At 42.7% G+C, this 19,291-nt stretch overlaps 2 protein-coding genes and 1 pseudogene across 6 annotated transcripts in view; 2 read left to right on the forward strand and 1 right to left on the reverse strand.

Moving 5' to 3' along the window:
- LOC133361284 (zinc finger protein 239-like) overlaps window positions 1-19,291 on the reverse strand; it is an 807,570-nt gene that overhangs the window by 311,042 nt on the left and 477,237 nt on the right. The gene's annotated exons all lie outside the window — the stretch shown is intronic.
- The window catches only part of LOC133361342 (oocyte zinc finger protein XlCOF6-like), a 276,931-nt pseudogene that overhangs the window by 204,688 nt on the left and 52,952 nt on the right, over window positions 1-19,291 (forward strand).
- Window positions 1-19,291, forward strand: part of LOC133361297 (uncharacterized) — a 45,659-nt gene that overhangs the window by 6,505 nt on the left and 19,863 nt on the right. For 2 of the 5 annotated variants that reach the window (XM_061580237.1, XM_061580238.1), the window contains exons 2-4: window positions 11,427-11,511; window positions 12,107-12,186; window positions 12,424-12,510. In XM_061580237.1, coding sequence (XP_061436221.1) covers window positions 11,485-11,511; window positions 12,107-12,186; window positions 12,424-12,510 — 194 coding nt within the window. In that variant the 5' untranslated portion in view covers window positions 11,427-11,484. Of the gene's footprint in view, window positions 1-4,191; window positions 4,408-11,426; window positions 11,512-12,106; window positions 12,187-12,423; window positions 12,511-19,291 lie in introns of those variants that run through there. The other 3 variants (XM_061580236.1, XM_061580239.1, XM_061580240.1) reach the window with 3 other exon arrangements.

Below are 19,291 nucleotides of genomic sequence, written 5' to 3' on the forward strand. Positions count from 1 at the left end.
CAGAGGTTCGGACAGCCGTGCAGTGCTGCAAGAATGGGTGGTAGTCGTGGGTTGCTGAGCAGATGGAGTCTGCCTCGGTTGACCGCGATAACAAATCACTCTTTAACTCTATCAAAAATGTAACTCGCAGCACCACACCTATCACAGTAAATAGAGGAAAGTAAAGTGATCCGATCTCTGACCTCCAGAAACCGGTTTGCAGATTTTTTTAATCATTTTTGTGAGGTCTTCGGGGAGGAGAAATTCTTCAGCCTGGAAAACATCATGGGAAAAAGTGGGGATGACCCTGCCGAGGCTGCAGTGCCTCAAATATTGTAAGCAGTTGGGACCCCGTGTGATTGGCTGCCTGAAGTGCAATTTTTTGAGTCTCAGACCAAGAAACGCACTGGGCAGAGATAATCTCCCAACCGAAATTCTAAGGGAGGGTAGTGTTTACACGCAGACTGCCCTATAAGACATCATAATAACAGTCTAGACCACTGGACGGGTTCCGCAGGGTTGGTAGGATGTCCTGGTGGTCTCCCTCTTTAAGAAAGGGGACAGCACAGATTGTGACAACTACAAGGGCATCTTCCTCCTTAGAGTGTCGGGAAAGGTCCTGCAAGGATAATTCAACATCGCCTTGCCACGCAAGCTGAGGAGAGGCTTGCAGAGATCCAATGTGGATTTAGGAAAGGGTGGTCTTGCACAGATGCCGTATTTTCTGTCCGTCTGCTACAGCAGAGGTGAAGGGAATTCCAACCGGACCTAATCTCTGCATAATTGTCCTGGTCAAGGCCTATGATACCATTAGTAGGCCTGGGCTCTGGGTTGTTGTCCCTGACTCTCTGCTCTCAATAAGTAAGGACCTTCGTGATGGTGGACAGGCTAGTAGGAGTCATTCCCTGTTAACCTTGTGGTGTGATAGGGTTGTCCTCTGACTCCCACATTATTTAACATATTTTTAGACCACGTAGTTTGTGAAGCTTTCGATGGTTGTACAGTAGGGATTTCCATCTGGTTCAGATACAATGGGAGGCTGATCGATGCATGGGTGTGGCTAAGGGATGGCACCCTATTGGTCAACCATGTTACATATGCTGACGATCTGGTGATTGCTGTTCACTCAGAGGATAAGTTAGGAGTGCTATTGCTGAACCTGGAGTGTACCTTACATTCAATCCCACCACAACTATGCACCTGCTTTGGAATGTTATGCCATCAGACATTTCACCCCCATGACTCCCAAATAGGTGATGGAGCAGTTGCGGAGCGAGTGGAGAGTTTTCCATACCTGGATAGTACGATCATGACAGGCTCCGGTTTGACAGCAGAGGTCTCACTCCGAATCAGTCGAAGAGCATCATCTTTTCGTTAGCTGCGAAATGCTCTTTGAAAGCTACCTGGTCTGTCGGTCCACACGGAGCTTCAGATCTTCTTGGCCATAGTCATGCCATCCCTTCTCTATGATTGTGAAACGTGGACCTCCAAATATATTTGCCAGTCAAAATAATTTAGGCTGGCCTGTCTATAATCTAACCTAGATTTAGCCAGTCTGGATTTTGTAAGGAGATCACGAATCCTTGAAAGATCTGGACAAAGTCTCATCAGTGAGCTCTGCCAGCAGGCAAGGCTGCATTGGCTGGGTCATGTAGCCCGCATGCCCAATCACCACATGCCTTAACAGCTTTTGTTCGTCTTCGTCACGAAAGCTTTAAATCGAAATTTAGCTTTTGTTCGGCCGGATATAAGCGAATAGACAGGCGCTGCAAGGGCTAGAGAAGATACGGAATGATGTGGTACAAGAGGATGTGGGGTTGATTGGACTTGCTGATGACTGGTACCAGCAGTGTAAACATCAGACTCTGTAAAAGAGGCGAGAGAAGGAATTCTACTGGACAGTTCGAGGCAGTTGCCCACCAGCAATAGCGGAGGGCAGAGAAGCGACACACAACAAACGGAGTGCCAGGTGGATAAAACACAGCAAGTTAGAACAGCAGGGGGCACAGTTGAAACATCATCCGGTTATCTCAGTCGACCCATGGCACCTGGGTCTGTCCCGTGACCTCTTGCCAGTGGGCTTGTGACACTTCACGTGGCCTTAACGTGCACATAGCTTGGCATAAGCACGTGGTGGCGAATGGCGGATGTTGTAGATGTTTGGACTATGCGCTTGAAACCCATAGATGCAGGTTCGATTCCCACTCATGGCTAGCACCAGTTACGATTATTTGAACAGGTCCTGGAGTTACCGTTTTTTTGTAGCTGTTGCTGTAATCGTTTTTGGTTTAATACTAACGAGGTAGTACATGGCAAAGCGAGCAAGGCCAAAATGAACGTTACTGAGAAGAAATAACATTAGTCATTTGTAAGAATGACTGTCATTTCATGGATGAAACTCATTTGCGTGGGTAACAACTGCACGCAGCTGCTCAGTCGCTGCCATCCACGGCACTCCCATGACACCACGGTCCATCGCGCTCTTGCATATGAAATCACATCGTCGCACCGTCTCTACCCGACGGTTGTCCTTTTGACCCCATTGCTCCAAGAAACATTAAACTTTTGTGGGTTGGCCACATGAAATGAGAGTCTGCAATTCCTGTGGACCAATACCGCTGTCTGGATCTCGAATATCGGATATGTGATGGGCTTTCACTGGGCCCATTCACCATCATATAGGCAAATAGTCCTCCACTCAGTCACAAAACTGCAAAACAAATGGTTGTATTGTGAGGAGCTAAAATCCGAGGCTGCATTGGCTGGACCATGTAAACCACCTGCCCAGCCACTTCTGTTTGACCGAATTGAGGTGCTAACCATGTGCAGCACGGGCTAGCGAAGAGATGGGCTGATGGAGTGCAGGATATTGTAAAGTTACGTGGACTGGCCAAAAGACTAGTAGCAGGGGTGTCAAGATTGGCCTCTATGGTGGAGGCTCGTGAAGGACCGCTTACTGTGCAGTGCAGATAGTCGCCCTCCAAACACAGCAGAGGAGCAACGCTCACAACGAGTGAAGCACTAGACATTTCAATGGAGCAGGTTGGCACAGCTGGTGCAACTGCCACTCGTCTCATTCCTTCAACCCATAGCATCTCGGTCTGTCCCCGTGACCTGCCATTCTTTAACACTTCACGTGGGCTCAAGTGCACTAAACGAAAGACAAGCGCCGTGGTGACGAGACCGCCACGTAGTTGTGAATGGCTGCTGTTGTAAAGTATGCCGTGTGCCAAACAAGGCAAGTTGTCGGCTATAAAAAAAGACATTCCTACGTGATCACAGCTCTTTGCATAGATTTACAGTCTTGGTAAAACAATGCATTCAGCAGATTCCCTATCATGTTCCAGGCATTAAAGAAAACGCATCCCTATCTATCTGAGTGCGTCACTTGTTGACTCTACGTGGTGGCTCAAGGTTATTCATAGGCAGGCAACTGATTTGTGTGAATCACAACAGCACGGAGCCGACTGTCCTTGTTGATGCGATCCCTTTGGCTACTGCGGCACCAGGCACTGCCAATTTGGCTCCATCTCCCCGATGGTCATCTTTTTGATCTGTAGGATATCACCATATGTCCTCTGCGTTGATAAGGGACTTGGGTCTCCCAATTTTTTTTCTCCAAGGTTTCAATTTCCTCTACTCTATATTTTTGTTGATGTATCTTGATTAATTCCCTCCAATGCCCTTTTCACCCAATACAGTTATGCAATGGTTTCTATAAGCCACGGTCACAACTGAAGGCACTGAGGTGGTTGTCATGAACACAGCAAAGTGCCCATACCTACGGCAGTGCTTACAAATATGAGCCAGCTTTGGGTAGGGCACTATATTGCTAGAACAGACGAGCCTTGCTCAAGGATAGAGATTAATTGGCCACGAACTTAATGAAAGTGCATGAGATAGCATTCACAGCGGAGATGGATTCCTGAAATATGCTTGTGTAGCTGGAGCGTGGCTTTTTACATGTAACGATGTGCATTGTTATCTTTGAGCACCAAACAAGGAAAGTTGCTCCATATTAAAGCGGTAACCAATAAGGCCTGAATTGGTCTGTAATAAGGTAGGCACTGATAAGGAGTTCAAAGGTATAACATCAATACATTGAACTTTGATTGTGTAGTAGTCCTTTTTTTAGCTAGCAACTTACCTTTTTGGCACTCCAAGATAACAGTGTACATCATTACACAAATACAATTCCTTAACAGACTGTTGTGGCAAGTGATGTGAGCTTTGTAGATCTTTTGACAGTGTATTGTTTCATTTTTTTACCGTGTTCTCGTCATAGCCGCACCCACATAGAACGTTTTACTGTGATTGGCCAAACTCCACATTACGTTATCCTATCGGATAACAGTGCAAAACGCCACCACTTGAACTATACCTACTTCATAGACCCAACAGCTTTACAATACTTCGAACTTGAATCAGGTACGTTACAAAATGACATTGACATCTACTATATAAGTGCGATTACTTTAACGGATTGATGCTCTGTGTTGCAACACAATGTATTACATGTATGTTCAGAAAGTATGACTACGTCGTATGCATTATATTTTGTTCTGTTTTTATTTTTACCAGATTATGTATGTATGCTGCGAGCATTATGGATTTGCAGGCTTGACTTTGTAATGAGAATGTCAAAGTTAGGTTTCTCAAACACATTTGGTAATGGTTATAATGACCCCGAATCATGTTTTCAGTCGACTTTATATCACGATGTTCGTGTGTGTGAACGTATCGCCTGTCGGAAGCATTGAAATGTGGAGTTAATAGGCAGATACATTTGTGCAAGTGTGTACTGGTGTACATGTGAACTATTATTATTGTCTGGAATCATACTGTCTATATATATAAAGCCGGTATATTATGCAGCCACAAGTAGCTCTATAGTATATTTTTGAACGGCTAAGCTTATATTTCATTAAATTATCTTTACGGGCTGCTGATTAGTGTAACTTGTGTTGTGTTAGTGTACCTAATGAGGTAACGAAGTTGTCGAATATCGTTATTGTTAGGTTATAGTTATAATTTTTCTTAAAGGTGAACGATGTGACTTGAACCAATCTAGCCCCAGAGTAAAGCATCCTTAACAACCAAACTGGGCACAATCATTAAGTTGTTTACATGTCTTTGTCACACTGTAGTAGTCTTCAAATGTAAGACAGTGGCAATGCAGTTTTAAACTTTCTGGTATACATAACCTCGTTAAAATGTGTGTCTACTTATGAAATGTATTATTAGCACTATGTATTATTTGGATCGTTTAAATTGAAGATTTTACAATGGAATGTGTTTTGCTAATGATGAACTTTGATTATTATTTTGCATGTGAAGATATTATTTGTTTTTAAATGACCTCATAAATGTTGCTGTTGTTGATTATGATGCTGTTAATCTTCTTGGTTCTTTCGGTAAAGTCACGTAGAAGGGAAGTAATAAAATAATAAATAATAAAACATAATAAAATAATATAATATTATGATGCTGTTAATGTTCATGCCGATAGAAATTATGAAAATCTTGACGTTAATGTTGATGAGGATAATATACATTGTGTTAATTATAGTAACGTAAGATTTTCTGAGGATATAGGCTTAATTGTATGATATGGTATTGATCCATAATGGAGGGTTTTTTTCGGGTTAGACCACGTAAATATATAAATGTGTCGTTAATATCCGCCACCACCCGACACAGACAACTTGTAAGAACATGCCAATTCGTTATGATATTTTATCTTATTATGTTGTATTGGTATTATTTTATTATTTGCCTTCTACGTGACTTTACCGAAAGAACCAAGAATATAATTCGTTACGAGTAAAGCACGCCGGTGTGTTGGAGAGCCAAGCCACAACATTTACAATCTGAGTACGACGTTTCACCAGTAATTACAACTAACTTCATCAGGCAACAGCTGTCCCAAAAAAACTCTGTTATGGATGATATTGGTCACGAAAGCCTACGTGTTATACGGTATTGATGATGATATTTCCGTTGATAATGATATTAGGGTTGCTGTTGCCGTGCAGGCTATGGCCTGGATATTAACAACAAATTGTCCGTAACTTACTGCTGTCACATGCAACCTAGTTTCGTAAACACAGTGCCATTGGGAAATATTTCAAGGTACTTTTATGTTCATTACATTTGTTGTAGCATCCACTCGTCCAAGTTTGAAAATAGTATCGCAAGTGCCTCGGCTGCTGGAGAGGATGAAGTCTGTGCCGTGTAGAGGTAACGCATTTGACGAGTCTCTAGAGCCATCTAGTGAGCAGTGCGTGTAGTGGAGTCAGTGAAGACGCATTATAAACACTGCTCTAATTGATCTCAATATATACTTATCCAGATATCCATAATGTACTTTCGATTTAACTACATACATTTAAAAAAAAATAGGCGAGTGTTATTAAAGAGAAACTTACGTTGCGTCTATATTTAAAGAAAAAGCATCCATATTAATTGAAAACATTGCGTCTTATTGTCTTTATGTGTATCACTGTGCTTCATATTGTCAAACAGCATCTCCTTTAATCTATCTGCCTCCTATTATGTCTGTCTCTCTTGTTCGTATCTTTTGTATTTCGATGTGTTTTCTATTGTATCTGTCTCGGAATACAATAATATGTGCACCTCAGTATTTCATATTGCCTCTGTTTTTTCTGTTACTTCTCAGTATCTGTCACCTGTTGCCTCTGTATCTCCGATTGTATCTCTGTATATTATTGCCACTGCGTCAGACTGTGTCTTCTATTCCATCCGTGTATCCTATTGATGCTGAATCTCTGTATCCTTTTGTTTTTGTGTGTCTCTTTGTATATAACATGCCTGTGTTTCTATCTGTCTCCTAATGTCCCTGTGTGTCCCCTGCTGTCTTTGTGTATCTGCATCTCCTATTCTCTGGTTGTGTTTCAAATATTTGTCTCCTCTTCACTCTGCGTCTTTGTGTTCACATTTCTACATTTGCGCCTCTGTGCTTTTGTCTTTCTGTATGTCAGTATATTTTTTGAAGAAGGGGTTCTATCTTTTCCACAAAAATGCAGCCCGAAGAGTGCATTCTTCAGTCGTAATATATTTCAATTCTATATTTTTAAAATAGCGATTCCCTCTAATACTTCCTGCCCGAATTCTTAAAATCTAAACCCTCCTTGCCCTTCCTAACCTCACCCCTATCCCTACCATCACCTTCCCTTAGCATCCCCCCTTCCCTCCCCAAACCTTACCCTCTCCCTTTCCCTACCATCACCTTCCCTTACCATCCTCCCCCTTCTCCTTCCTAACCTCACCCCATCTCTTTCCCTACCATCACCCTCCCTTACCATCCCTTCCCCTCCCCAACACTAAAACCCCACCCCCCTTTACTCGTCACCCAATCACGAATGTATAATTCTTGTAAAGCGCTTTGACAAAATCCTAGATACGAAAAGATCTCAAATAAATAAAAAATTATTATTGTTAGGACGTTGTTCAATTCATGACCAAATTCACGCTGCTATGTCTCTCTGAAGTTCATTATTCACAAGTTATTCTAGATGATACCAGAATACATTTTAATTAGTGTTGCACCTGTCCATGTCTAGCACTGTCTGCTTTGGTCTATTCGTATTTCTCTGTCTGCGTGCATGTACTTGTGTCTTTCTATCCTTCTTTGTACCTCTTTGTGTTTGCGTTTTTGTCTCTCTATGAGTGATTCTGTGTCTAATCCGGTGTCTGTGTCATAATCTCAGATTTATCCACAGCTCTTGCTATCGGCTAATGATGCTGGTTGTCATTACCAGCGAAACGTCGTACTCTAATTGTAGATGTTGTGGGTTTACTCTCCAACACACCGGTGTGCTGTGCTAGTAACGAATTGGCATGTTTGTGAACATGACAAACCTTACTAATTGGTTGTGTCGGGTGGTGGCAAGTTTAATGACATTCATATGTTCGCGATCTAACCAAAACACCTCTTATGCAGTAGCAGGTTCCTTCTCTTGGAGTCCATTGGCATGAGGTCCGGTTTAAGATCAGATTTCCTTTGATAAGGGTGCATTTTTCTTTAAGTTTTGTTAATTTCAATGCCTCAACTCATCTGGCTCAGGTGGGGTCTTGATTTGATGTTGGTTTCCATATCTGCATGGTATTTCCTCCTGCTAATTCTGTACGCCTGTACTATTGAGGGAGTTTGTCTGAGGTGTCATAGTTACAGAGAGTGAGAGGTAGGGGTTTCCTGATGCAGGAGAGGGCACTGTGAGGAATGTTGTCTTTGAGTCCCTCAGGGAGGCCATCGGGCTTCAGCTATTTTTTAAAATCCTTTATATTAAGTTCGCTTGCTTGCTTGCTTGCGTGCTTGCTTGCTTGCTTACGACCGTGCAAACCTTTCGGTCGTTTTTTAACCCACTTCCCGTGATCCAATCGAGCTGACATTTTGCACACAGACTCGTTGTGCGAGACAATTAATGTTCGTGAAAAAAACCCAAAATTTTACACTGTTTAGGGAAAACAAATTAAATATTTAATTACCAATTGTTTAATACTGCAGACAATCATCTGACCCATAGGTGGCAGCCATCTCAAGCCAGAGGACGAGAGGACTCTAGCCGCCACGCATATAAAGGATTTAGAGTGAAAAACTTTGTTTTTACGGGTTATACTTATTCTGCCTTTGGTATCAAGTTTGTATGCTTTCTTCCAACTCCCTGAACTTCTCCTCGTGCTTTCAGTCACTGAACGACATGGACTAAAAGCACGAGGAGAAGATCAGGGAGTAGGAATGAAGCATACAAACTTGATGCGAACGGCATCAAGTTTGTATGCTTTCTTCCAACTCCCAGATCTTACGCAAAATTATGGTCATGTGAGGCGATTATAGAAATATGTTTTTTTAAGAAGAGGGATTTTTCATTAAATTCCATAGGAACATAAAGGGGCTATATGGGGCTACATATGTCTCACTATGACTGGTTTTATCTGGGAAGGTAAGTTTGGGATCGTGTTCTGTCAACTTAATTGTTGCATTTTAATAACGAAGTGGTGATATGCAAACATTGTTGAGTTAAACATGTATAGAGGTCTGCTGTGACCAATAATGGGATGTGGCTGCCCATGCTCATCTTCTCAGCAGGCTTATGTGGTCTGATGGTATTTATGAAATTTGTGATATTAATTTAACAAGCATTATACAAAATTAGTACTTAAGTTGGCCCATGTAAATGTGCACCTGATCGTGATTCTTCAAAAATGTATGAGATACAACACACAGGTCATGCAATGATTAAATATAAATAGACGACGCGATACTGGGGGGGGGGTGAACATGTTACTCAGCTGATTAATTAAGACGTGTTCTCTCAGGCAGTTTCCTTAGCTAGAAGAGCAAATCAGAATCTGTATTTGTCTGAGAGGAATCCGATGAGCTATGAAGCTCTTTGTCATAGATGTCCCGATAAAATGGATGTGGTGGATATGTTTTGTTCGACTGCAGGACCTCATTCTAAATATAAATATCTGAGGTGAGTGATCACGTGGCTGTAATATAGGGGATCCCATGGGTACAGCTCCTAACCCTCAGGACGTTCTCCCTGAGGAATACATGCATACACCACTTTTATGGTTTAATTGCTCACGTTTCCAAGATAACATGGATCCAAGTATTGATAATCTCTGATCAAAAAATTATTAATCCTCTACCTTGTAACTAGTAAATAAGACAATTAAAATGCTTATTATAACGCTTACAGTTATGATGACATATGTGTAACTTACAAGAAAAAAATAGAAATAGAATCTTTAAATACATGTTTGAATTGTAGCTCAAATTACACAAATAATAGAAGACTAATATTTTAGACCACAATAAGGCCAAACTATGTAACAGTTTATTTAACTTTGGCAAATCACAAAAGGTTAATAAGGAATGTATCTTTGGAATCCTCCTCGCAGATCCTGTAACTGATGAAGAGAAAATGGCCAATATGCTAAACACTGATTACCTGAACATGTTTTATCCTCTAAATAGTTTTCCAAATAAAGGGAGAGTTGTATCTTCCTCTACTTTCACTCCCACAAGATCAACAATGTCCATGAGCTGACAAACATATAATAAGAATACTGCTGCCAGTCCAAAGTAACTAAAAGCAAAGCTATTGCTCTTGGGAAGTGAAGCAGTGGTTCTGTATTTGTAAGTGATGTTTAACCAAACATTAATAACTGTTACATACCCAAAAGTTGGACGTGTGCTAATGTTATGCCAATCCGACAAAGCATAGGCTTATTTCCTTAACATCGATTTGATATCAACTATTTTAGCATATAGTATGTTGCTGTTTTTATTTTTATTTTAATAGATTTCGGATAATGTAAAATATATCGTCAATGACAATGAAACTTAGATTTTGTTTGACTTATGACATTTGATGTGGTACCACATGATCATCAACTTAGGAAATGGCGGTTGACGGTGTTGACAAATGAGTACTTTTTTTGGACAAAGGGATTTCTGTGCTACAAATTTAAGATTGTCAGGGTTAAGAAGTCGTATCTGATGAGATTGCTTACAGGACATCATTGAGTCCCTCTCTCAAGTATTGCTCTGAAATGTAACTCTCATCAAAATGGGTGTATCAAAGAAAGATATAAAGTGCAGTGATTAACAGAAGGATAGGGAATTGGAATTTCTGATGGAAACCGTGTTAGCAAGATGCTAAACGAGCTTCATTTCTAATAGGTGCAAGAACGGCAAACTGAAATGCATATAGAATTGACATCAAAGTGAGAGAGAGAGAGAGAGCTTGAACTTAACTTAATAGGAGTATTCAACAGTTAACTCACGTTGGAATAATGGAAAATTACAAACCAACCTTTTTTTATAAATATGTCGATTATATTGCAGGAAAATGTTTATTGTATGAGAAAGCCAATGACTAGATTGAGTTATCCCATGATATAATGGATACTTTTCTAAATAACATCCGTGCATTTGATTAAATAACTTATGATTTAGGATAAGCTTGGTCTATGATAACTCTTGCTTTTTTTACATGCGATTAATATGTATTGTTTACTTTATCGTTTGCCACCAGGCCCATTGTAAAAGGTATTATATTAAGGTGCCTATTGAGAGTGGATGAAATGGGAAATTGCATTACTCCTACGCTCTTTACACTGGAAGGGATGTTACCTGGCATTATTTGACTGCACTGTCCTGTGCATCGAGACATTTTAAATTACTACCAAATGTCTGTCTGTGGTGTGGACCAATCAATTTCAAGGACAATGCATACATTATCAGAGTGTGTTTTTTGTTTGCATTCTGACCGCAGGTATTGTGGTTAATGTAAACATGATTCCTCGTAAAAAGGTTTCTGTTTTGTTGTATGACAAAATGCGAAAAAATATATTGCTATATTTTGACACATGCAAAGGAAGCCTCATGATGTTCATCATTACACTTTTTCCCCCAGTGACAGCAGCCCACACAATGAGTGACAGCAAAGTGAAAGTGAAATTCGAGATCGATGGATGTCATTATGGTGGAACCTTCAATTGGTAAGAATTGATTATATCATTCTTATGGGTTTTTTTGTCCCAATCATTCTCAGAGACATGCTATGAATTGTTACTCTGATGGCCACTTGCGGTTTTTTTCGATCCTCTGGATAGGAATGTATTGCTGTGACCCATTGTATTTCGATAGATAATTATGAACTATTCAATTGAAACACGAATTTCAAAAGTTAATAAAGTATGAATAGGTTTTAAACATATCTTTGTTCTAATTGAGTGTCAGGTTGCAGGCAACATGGAATACACCTCTCAACTTTTCATTTTAGAAAAATGCAAATTCACGTAATTGTCATTGCAATTATTGTTTTCATGGCGTATTCTGCATTCCAATTTATCAGTGTAATAGTTATAATATGGTCGTGTTATGCAAAATAAAGTGAATTTAACACATGATTTCGCCACTATTATTTTTCATAGTTAAGGTTTTTTGGTTAGATCGCGTACATGTTCTGTGTATCACCAAAACTCTCGCCATCTCAAATGATGACATTTTCTCAGATACGAAAGGCCAGATATCACAAGAACACATGAATACAATGTTTCAAATTCAACTCACAGCTCACTATTTCATACGTAGGTTTTGCAGGTGCACTCCCATTATGTGTACAGAAATTGTGTGCAGCCCAACCTTGCTTCAGCAGTGCACTCCACGTTGAGGTGAGCTCTCCTCAGCGTAGGACCAAGTTGGACTCACTTTAAGTAATGTCACCACTGGCTGCTTTCATTATCCGAATGGACCAGCCAGACTAACTGAAATTTGTGCAATGCACTTTCTCTGAAAACATTATATTGTCTTATTTCAGAAGGTAAGTGGTGTTTTTTTTACGTATAAAATTTTACTTCAGTTAGTTATTTATTGATTATTTTAGCTAATATTGACCATTTTTGTTGCAGTGACACAACATTGGCCCAAAAAATTTGTGACAATGCGAATGTGAAAATAACTATTAATGACGGTGTCTTATCTGGCACCTTGGAAAGGTAAGAATGCATTCTTTGTTAATCCTTTTTTTCTCTCTATAAGGTTGTTCTGAAGGCTGGTGGTGCTCAGTCCTCTGTGTAGTAATTATATTTCCCTGAATAATTTATTCTGGAACCTGATTAAAAGAAACTGGATTTAAACTCCTCTTCCAGTAGATATTTTATAACTAAGGAAAAAAAAAGTGCCGTTTGTCATTCTGAATGGACATCAAGGGAATCTGGCCTCACTATTCACTGGCTGCTGTTTAAGCAATCGCTTTGCATCTACAATCATGCTATTGTATAATCGAAATCTATATCGCTGGCCTCATTGCAGCTGGCATAAATACTATTAATCGATTACCCAAACCAGATTCCCATTTCAGTTCCTCATTTTCGATGTATTTATGCAACTCATGTTACACTATTTCACTGATGAAGAAGTCGCTATTCATTCTTGGTTTTCTTACTAGTTCTATATTCCTCTTGAGTTTTACTTCCTTCCCCCGTTTTACAGTATATGGGTAGAGCATTAATTGAGCTATGCAATATTACTTTTTGAATTATCTACACTGATCGCTGAATCTTGACCCACATTTTGCCCCATTGCCCTTGTCCAGTAATGTTTCTTCAGGAGAACTTCGCTGATATAGGTCAATTTATGTTCGATCTGTTCAACAAGTCTCTCGGAACGGGTGTTGTTTCTTCTTCCGTTAAGGTGGCATCTGTAACTCTCCTTCATAAGAAGCTCAGCCTTGATCTGGAGTTCCTTGGTAATTTCTGTTCTAACTATATTCTTCTTTTTCTGTCTAAGGTCCTTGAACGTACTCTGGCTAATTGGATCCAGCAACATCTACCCTTGAACAATATACTTGACTCGTTTTATTTAGGATTTACATCGCAGAATAGCACGGAGATGCTTGGTTTGGGTGGTAAAAGACCTTATTTAACTCTGTAAATCAGGTGCCACATAGGGGAACAATTTGTAGCTTAGGGTGTGTGAGGGTCTGATGGATGAGTATGGTGGACATAAGATCAAGAGCCTTTCATAGCACACGTATATATAAATAAAACCATATTGTACAATATAAACCAAGCACACCATGAGACAATTTAACATAAAGCCTCTTAATGCCAGACAGCTCATCAACACTCTGGTTTCGCATACTCTATTACTCTTCTGCAAGTCCACACAGAAGGGCAATGACACCTCTTCCTTGGTAGCTCAAATTCTTGGAGCACTGTCTCTGTACCTCGGGCGTAGCAGCTAGGACAGCAATATTGGGCAGGAGTGGAATGGGTTTTTGGGCATCCCGAAGACAGATTAGGAAGTCCGATGGCCCTCTGCCTGCTGAACTAGTAACGAATTGGCATGTCTTGTTTACGTGACAAACCTTACTCATTTTCGATTTTAAGCGTTCGTGACTGCATGGATTCATATTCTTGGTTCTTTCGGTAAAATCACTAATTGTCTGTCGGGTGGTTGATGGTTTAACCACACAATTATTTTCATGCAATCTAACCCAAAACATCTCTATTATGGATATATGTAATGTAAACTTCCTATTAGGGTTATTCCCCAAAAATGGGCAATATTAGTGTGGGTGCTCCCAGGACAAAAGTTACGTTTTTTGGGTTAGAGCACGTAAATATAAATGTGTTGCTAAACCCTTCGCCACCTGACACAGTCAATTAGTAACGTTTGTCACGTAAACAGAAGATGTCACGTCGTTACTAGTACAGCACACTGGTATGTTGGAGAGTAAATCCACAACATTTACAATCTGAGTACGACGTTTAAACAGTAATTACAACTGGCATCATCAGGCAACATTGATAGATAGATAGATCGTTTATTGTCATTGTCACCAGTACAACGAAATTTAAAATGCTCGCCAGTCAGGGCATCATTCATAAATTTAAATTAAATAAAACAAGAAAATAAAAATAAAATTAAATGAAAGATAATCAATTTATACTATATATAAAAACAGCCCAAGTATACCCACATACCCACATAAGGTTACATTTGTCATTGCACATCTCTATTTCACAATCAATTGTAGACACTATTACTTAATAATTAATTAGCATTATTGAGTGTGGTGATCGCTGTAGGATAAAAGCTCTGTTTGAATCTGTTTGTCCTTGTTTTGACTGATCTGAATCGTCTGCCTGATGGCAACAGCTCAAACAGTGAGTGTCCAGGGTGAGAAGAGTCCTTTATAATGTTCTGTGCTTTTTTGATGCAACGTGAACTGTGTAGTTCTTCCAGTGTGGGGAGATGGCAGCCGGCGATCTTTTGGGCTGTGTTGATGACCCTCTGGAGCGCTTTCCTCTGAGCCACTGTGCAGCTGGTGTACCATACACAGATGCAGTATGTAAGAATGCTCTCGATGGAGGCTCGGTAGAAGGACACCAGCAGTTTCTGTGTGATGTTATTATTCCTGAGAATTCTCAGGAAGTAAAGTCTCTGCTGGGCCTTTTTCAGAAGCTCAGTGCTGTTGGCTCCTGCTGGAGAGGCACAGAGAGAAGAACAAAGCTGTGCACGTGTCGTTCCTCGACCTTGAAAAGGCATTTGACAGGGTCCCCCACGACCTCATCTGGCACTCGCTTCGATCCCATGGAGTCCCTGAAACCTACGTGCATTGGGTGCAACTCCTATACAAGAACGTCACCAGTGCAGTCAGGTGTGCAGTGGGCATATCACCGCCATTTCCCATCAGCGTTGGAGTGCACCAAGGATCGGCCCTGTCACCACTCCTGTTTATCCTGTGCATGGACACGATCACTGCCGACCTGCACACGCCCCTCCCATGGTCAATTCTCTACGCGGATGACGTCCTCCTCTCAGATGAAGAGAGAGGAGAAGTGGAAAGACAAACGCGCCTGTGGAAGGAACGTTTGGACGAAAACGGGATGAGGTTCAACATCAAAAAGACGGAGTATATGGAGTGTGGCCCCCAAACCGACGGCACCATCAGTATTGACGGAGAAGATCTGAAGAAAGTGACGGACTTTAAGTACCTGGGCTCCACCATCAGCTCAGATGGTAGCATCACGACTGATGTGAGGTCACGAGTCAATGCGGCGTGGATGAAATGGAGGCAAGTCACCGGAGTCCTCTGTGATCGGAAAATGCCGGATAGGCTGAAGGGAAAAATATACAAGACCATCGTCCGACCGGTGGCACTCTATGGATCCGAGTGCTGGCCAGCCACAACTGTACACGAACAAGCTCTCCACACCATGGAGATGAGGATGCTCAGATGGAGCCTCGGGCTCACTCGATGGGATTGTGTCAGGAACGAAGACGTTCGGAAGCGACTTGGTGTGGCCCCCATTGCGGACAAGATGCTTGAGGCAAGGCTTCGGTGGTACGGCCATGTGATGCGAAGTGAAGAGTCATCAGTGGCCAAGACTGCCGTGCGTATTGAGCCAGAGGGCCGCCGTCCACGCGGACGTCCGAAGAAGCGATGGATGGACCGAATAAAGGAAGACATGAAGACGGTCAACGCATCCCCTGAAGATGCCCTGGACCGAGCCAAATGGAGAAGACAATGCCGAAAAGCGGACCCTGCGCCACAGCGGGAACAACGCTAGGAAGAAGAAGTGCTGTTGGCGCTCCAGGTCAGGCCCTCCCCAATGTGGACTCCCAGGAAGCAGAAGTCTGCCACCCTCTCCACACAGTCCCCGCTGATGATTAGTGGTGGAGTGTCCGTTTTCTTTCTCCTGTAGTCTATTATGAGCTCCTTGGTCTTTGCGGTGTTAAGGAGCAGGTTGTTGCCCCTGCAGTATGCTGTCAGCCGCTCCACCTCGTCCCTGTAGGCAGACTCATCACCCCCAGAGATGAGCCCCACCACTGTGGTGTCATCAGCAAACTTCACAATGGTGTTGCTATGGTGGACGGCGGCACAGTCATGTGTGTAGAGGGAGTAGGAGCAGGGGGCTCAGTACACAGCCCTGGGGGGAGCCGGTACTGAGGCTCAGCGCTGTGGATGTATGACGGCCCACTCTGACCCTCTGTCTGCGGCCCGAGAGGAAACTATATATCCACATGCAGGTGGAATGTGGAATCCCCAGGTCGCCCAGTTTTTCCACCAGTTTGTGTGGGAGGATGGTGTTGAACGCAGAACTGTAATCCACGAAGAGCATCCGCACATAGCTCCCCTGCTGCTCCAGTGTGACAGTGCAGCATGTAGTGCTGTGGCCACGGCGTCCTCCGTGGATCGGTTCGCTCTGTAGGCAAACTGGTGGGGGTCAAGGTTTCGGGGCAAGCTTCCTATGATGTGACTCTGGACCAGTTTTTCAAAGCACTTCATCACCACTGGCATGAGTGCTACTGGCCGGTAGTCGTTGTAGCTGGAAATGTGGGTTTTTTTTGGGCAGCGGGACTATGGTGGAGGACTTTAGGCAGGTTGGTACGGTGGAGTGTTCCAGAGACAGGTTGAAAATCCTTGTGAAGACTCCAGCCAGCTCGTCAGCACAGTCCCTCAGCACACGTCCCGGGACGCCATCAGGTCCCGCAGCCTTCCTCGGGTTGACGGCCCGCAGCGTGCGCCTCACCTCATGCTCCTCCACTGTGAGGTTTAAGCTGCTGTGGACTGTGAGGTTTGGTGATGCTGTCCCTTGTGGTGTCACCTCAAAGCGGGCAAAGAAGAGGTTCAACTCCTCTGCCAGAGCGTTGTCACCATCAGCAGCTCTGCGGTTGGCCCTGTAGTTGGTGAGGTGCTGGACTCCCTGCCACACCTGCCTGCTGTCGTGACTGTCCAGGCGTTCCTCAATCCTCCTCCTGTAGTCTGCTTTGGCCTTATGGATGCCTCTCTTCAGGTTAGCTCGGGCTGTACTGTAGAGAGCTTTGTCTCCGGAGTTGAAGGCGATATTCCTCTCCTTCAGCAGTTGCTGGACCTCCCGGGTCATTGGCACACCTCCAGCACAAATCATCCCTAAATTATTTATGATATCATCTCGTGTTGCCTATAAAAGTGCAATTGCATGGCACAGCTCAGATTTTTCTGAGCCGGAACTGGGTGGCCTCTGTGGGGTGGTTGGGTGGGTGTGGTATGCTGGCAGCACCCCTACTAATATAACCTCATTTTTGGAGATCCCTAAAAAGGGACGTAATATTTCGCAAAGTGGGTGCTCTCAGCACACAAGTAAGCTCCCCAATAAGGTGGTAAAGTATACACAATTTAACCCAAACAAAATGAGGATTGATGTATGCTACTGGCATTCCAGGAGAATATGGCCAGGAGCATCTGATACAAAAGGGAGACTCATGGTAAAATATTCCTCGAAGTAAAATCCCCTGGGAAAAATCCGGGGCAAAATACATTATTAGGAACCCCCTAAAATGAATTAATCAATGAAAAAAACCCCATCTGCAATGAGCAGGAGGATAAAGACAGCCAGATGGGTTTGCCATGAATTAACACGTTTGTGTCCTTGAGCAGAACGAGCTAAGAGGTCATACATTAGGAACAATGCAGGGACGTGCATGTGCCAGATTGGTCATATCTTTAAGTTACATGTCACTGAAAGTTTCAAAACCACACCGTGGTAACTCATCACGGAAAGTGAGTGCGCATGTATCGTGTATAAGTAATCAGTATCACAAGCCACCGAAGTCGACAGAACTGCTTAACCAACTTATCCAGCAAATAGTATTTGACAATAGCATGAAGTGAAGCTAGGTCACCACTTTACACTTCAGTTATGGCGACGTTATCTGAAGAGGAAATTTTACAAGTGGAATGTGGCTTAAAAGAAGGTGACAATGTATAATGCACGCACAAAGCCTGGCCAACAATCTAGCCTTTCATGGTGGGCTGGCCCCATCGTCTCTTGTAGTACGGAATGAACAACTGACAAAGAGTCAGAAAGACAAGATTCCCTCTTTATAGGCCATATGAGTCCGAGCAACATCTAATAAATTGATATTCTTCTATCCGGGGTCCAATGGGTCTGTACATAGGAAAGACAGTGTACTATTAAGATCTGGATTATCTGCAGGCATAAACTTCAGAATGAAGGAGACAGGGGGTAAAGGATCACTGTATTTGGGTGGAAAAGCAGAAAGGAGTCATCACACCCTGAGGCCTGGAGCTCACTCACATGCATTGCAGAGGTGATGGGCTACTAGCACAATCGGTTTTCATTTTAAGAAGGCAATAACGAGTGGTTCAAAGGGGGATTAGCACAAGGCATGAACCTCCACGCCAATTGCTGGACTATTAGAGGTGTACCATCAATACTGCAATGGAAGGTGGCACTGGCAGCTCAACCAATTTTCATCAAGGATGATGTACGTCCTACTGAGAGTACTCAATTAGAAAATTTAGCACATCAGCCATTGGTGGCTGTATTGATGTAATATGGCTGTAAATACGTCGTGAAAGCCCTCCAATGGCAGTTTTGGACATGCTGCATAGAGAAAAATTAAGCTGCGAAGTGGACCACTAGCACTCAGGGCATTAGACCCTGACGGCTGAAGCAGCACCGCTCTCTGAGGCTGAAAGACGCAGCTTGTTTGGCAGCAAGACGACTGTGTCGAGCAAGTCACTGCACCGTGGCAAAGGCAACGGTTTGGCGACCAGCAGATCGAGCAGGTCAGGGAACCAGAGGTGCCTCGGCCAACCCGGGGCCACCAGCATTATCTTGTGGTCTGGGTGCGGTTTTAATGGACCATAGGGAATGCGGTGGAAGGGTGGGAAGGGATATATGTGGCCTAGAGTCAAGTTATAGCGAATGTATCTCCGGCCACCAATGACCACCACTCATTCTTGCATTGCCACTTTGGCTA

Source organism: Lethenteron reissneri, chromosome 72 (assembly GCF_015708825.2).
Source record: "Lethenteron reissneri isolate LAM-NWPU_2019-01 chromosome 72, ASM1570882v1, whole genome shotgun sequence".
Lineage (NCBI taxonomy): Eukaryota > Metazoa > Chordata > Hyperoartia > Petromyzontiformes > Petromyzontidae > Lethenteron > Lethenteron reissneri.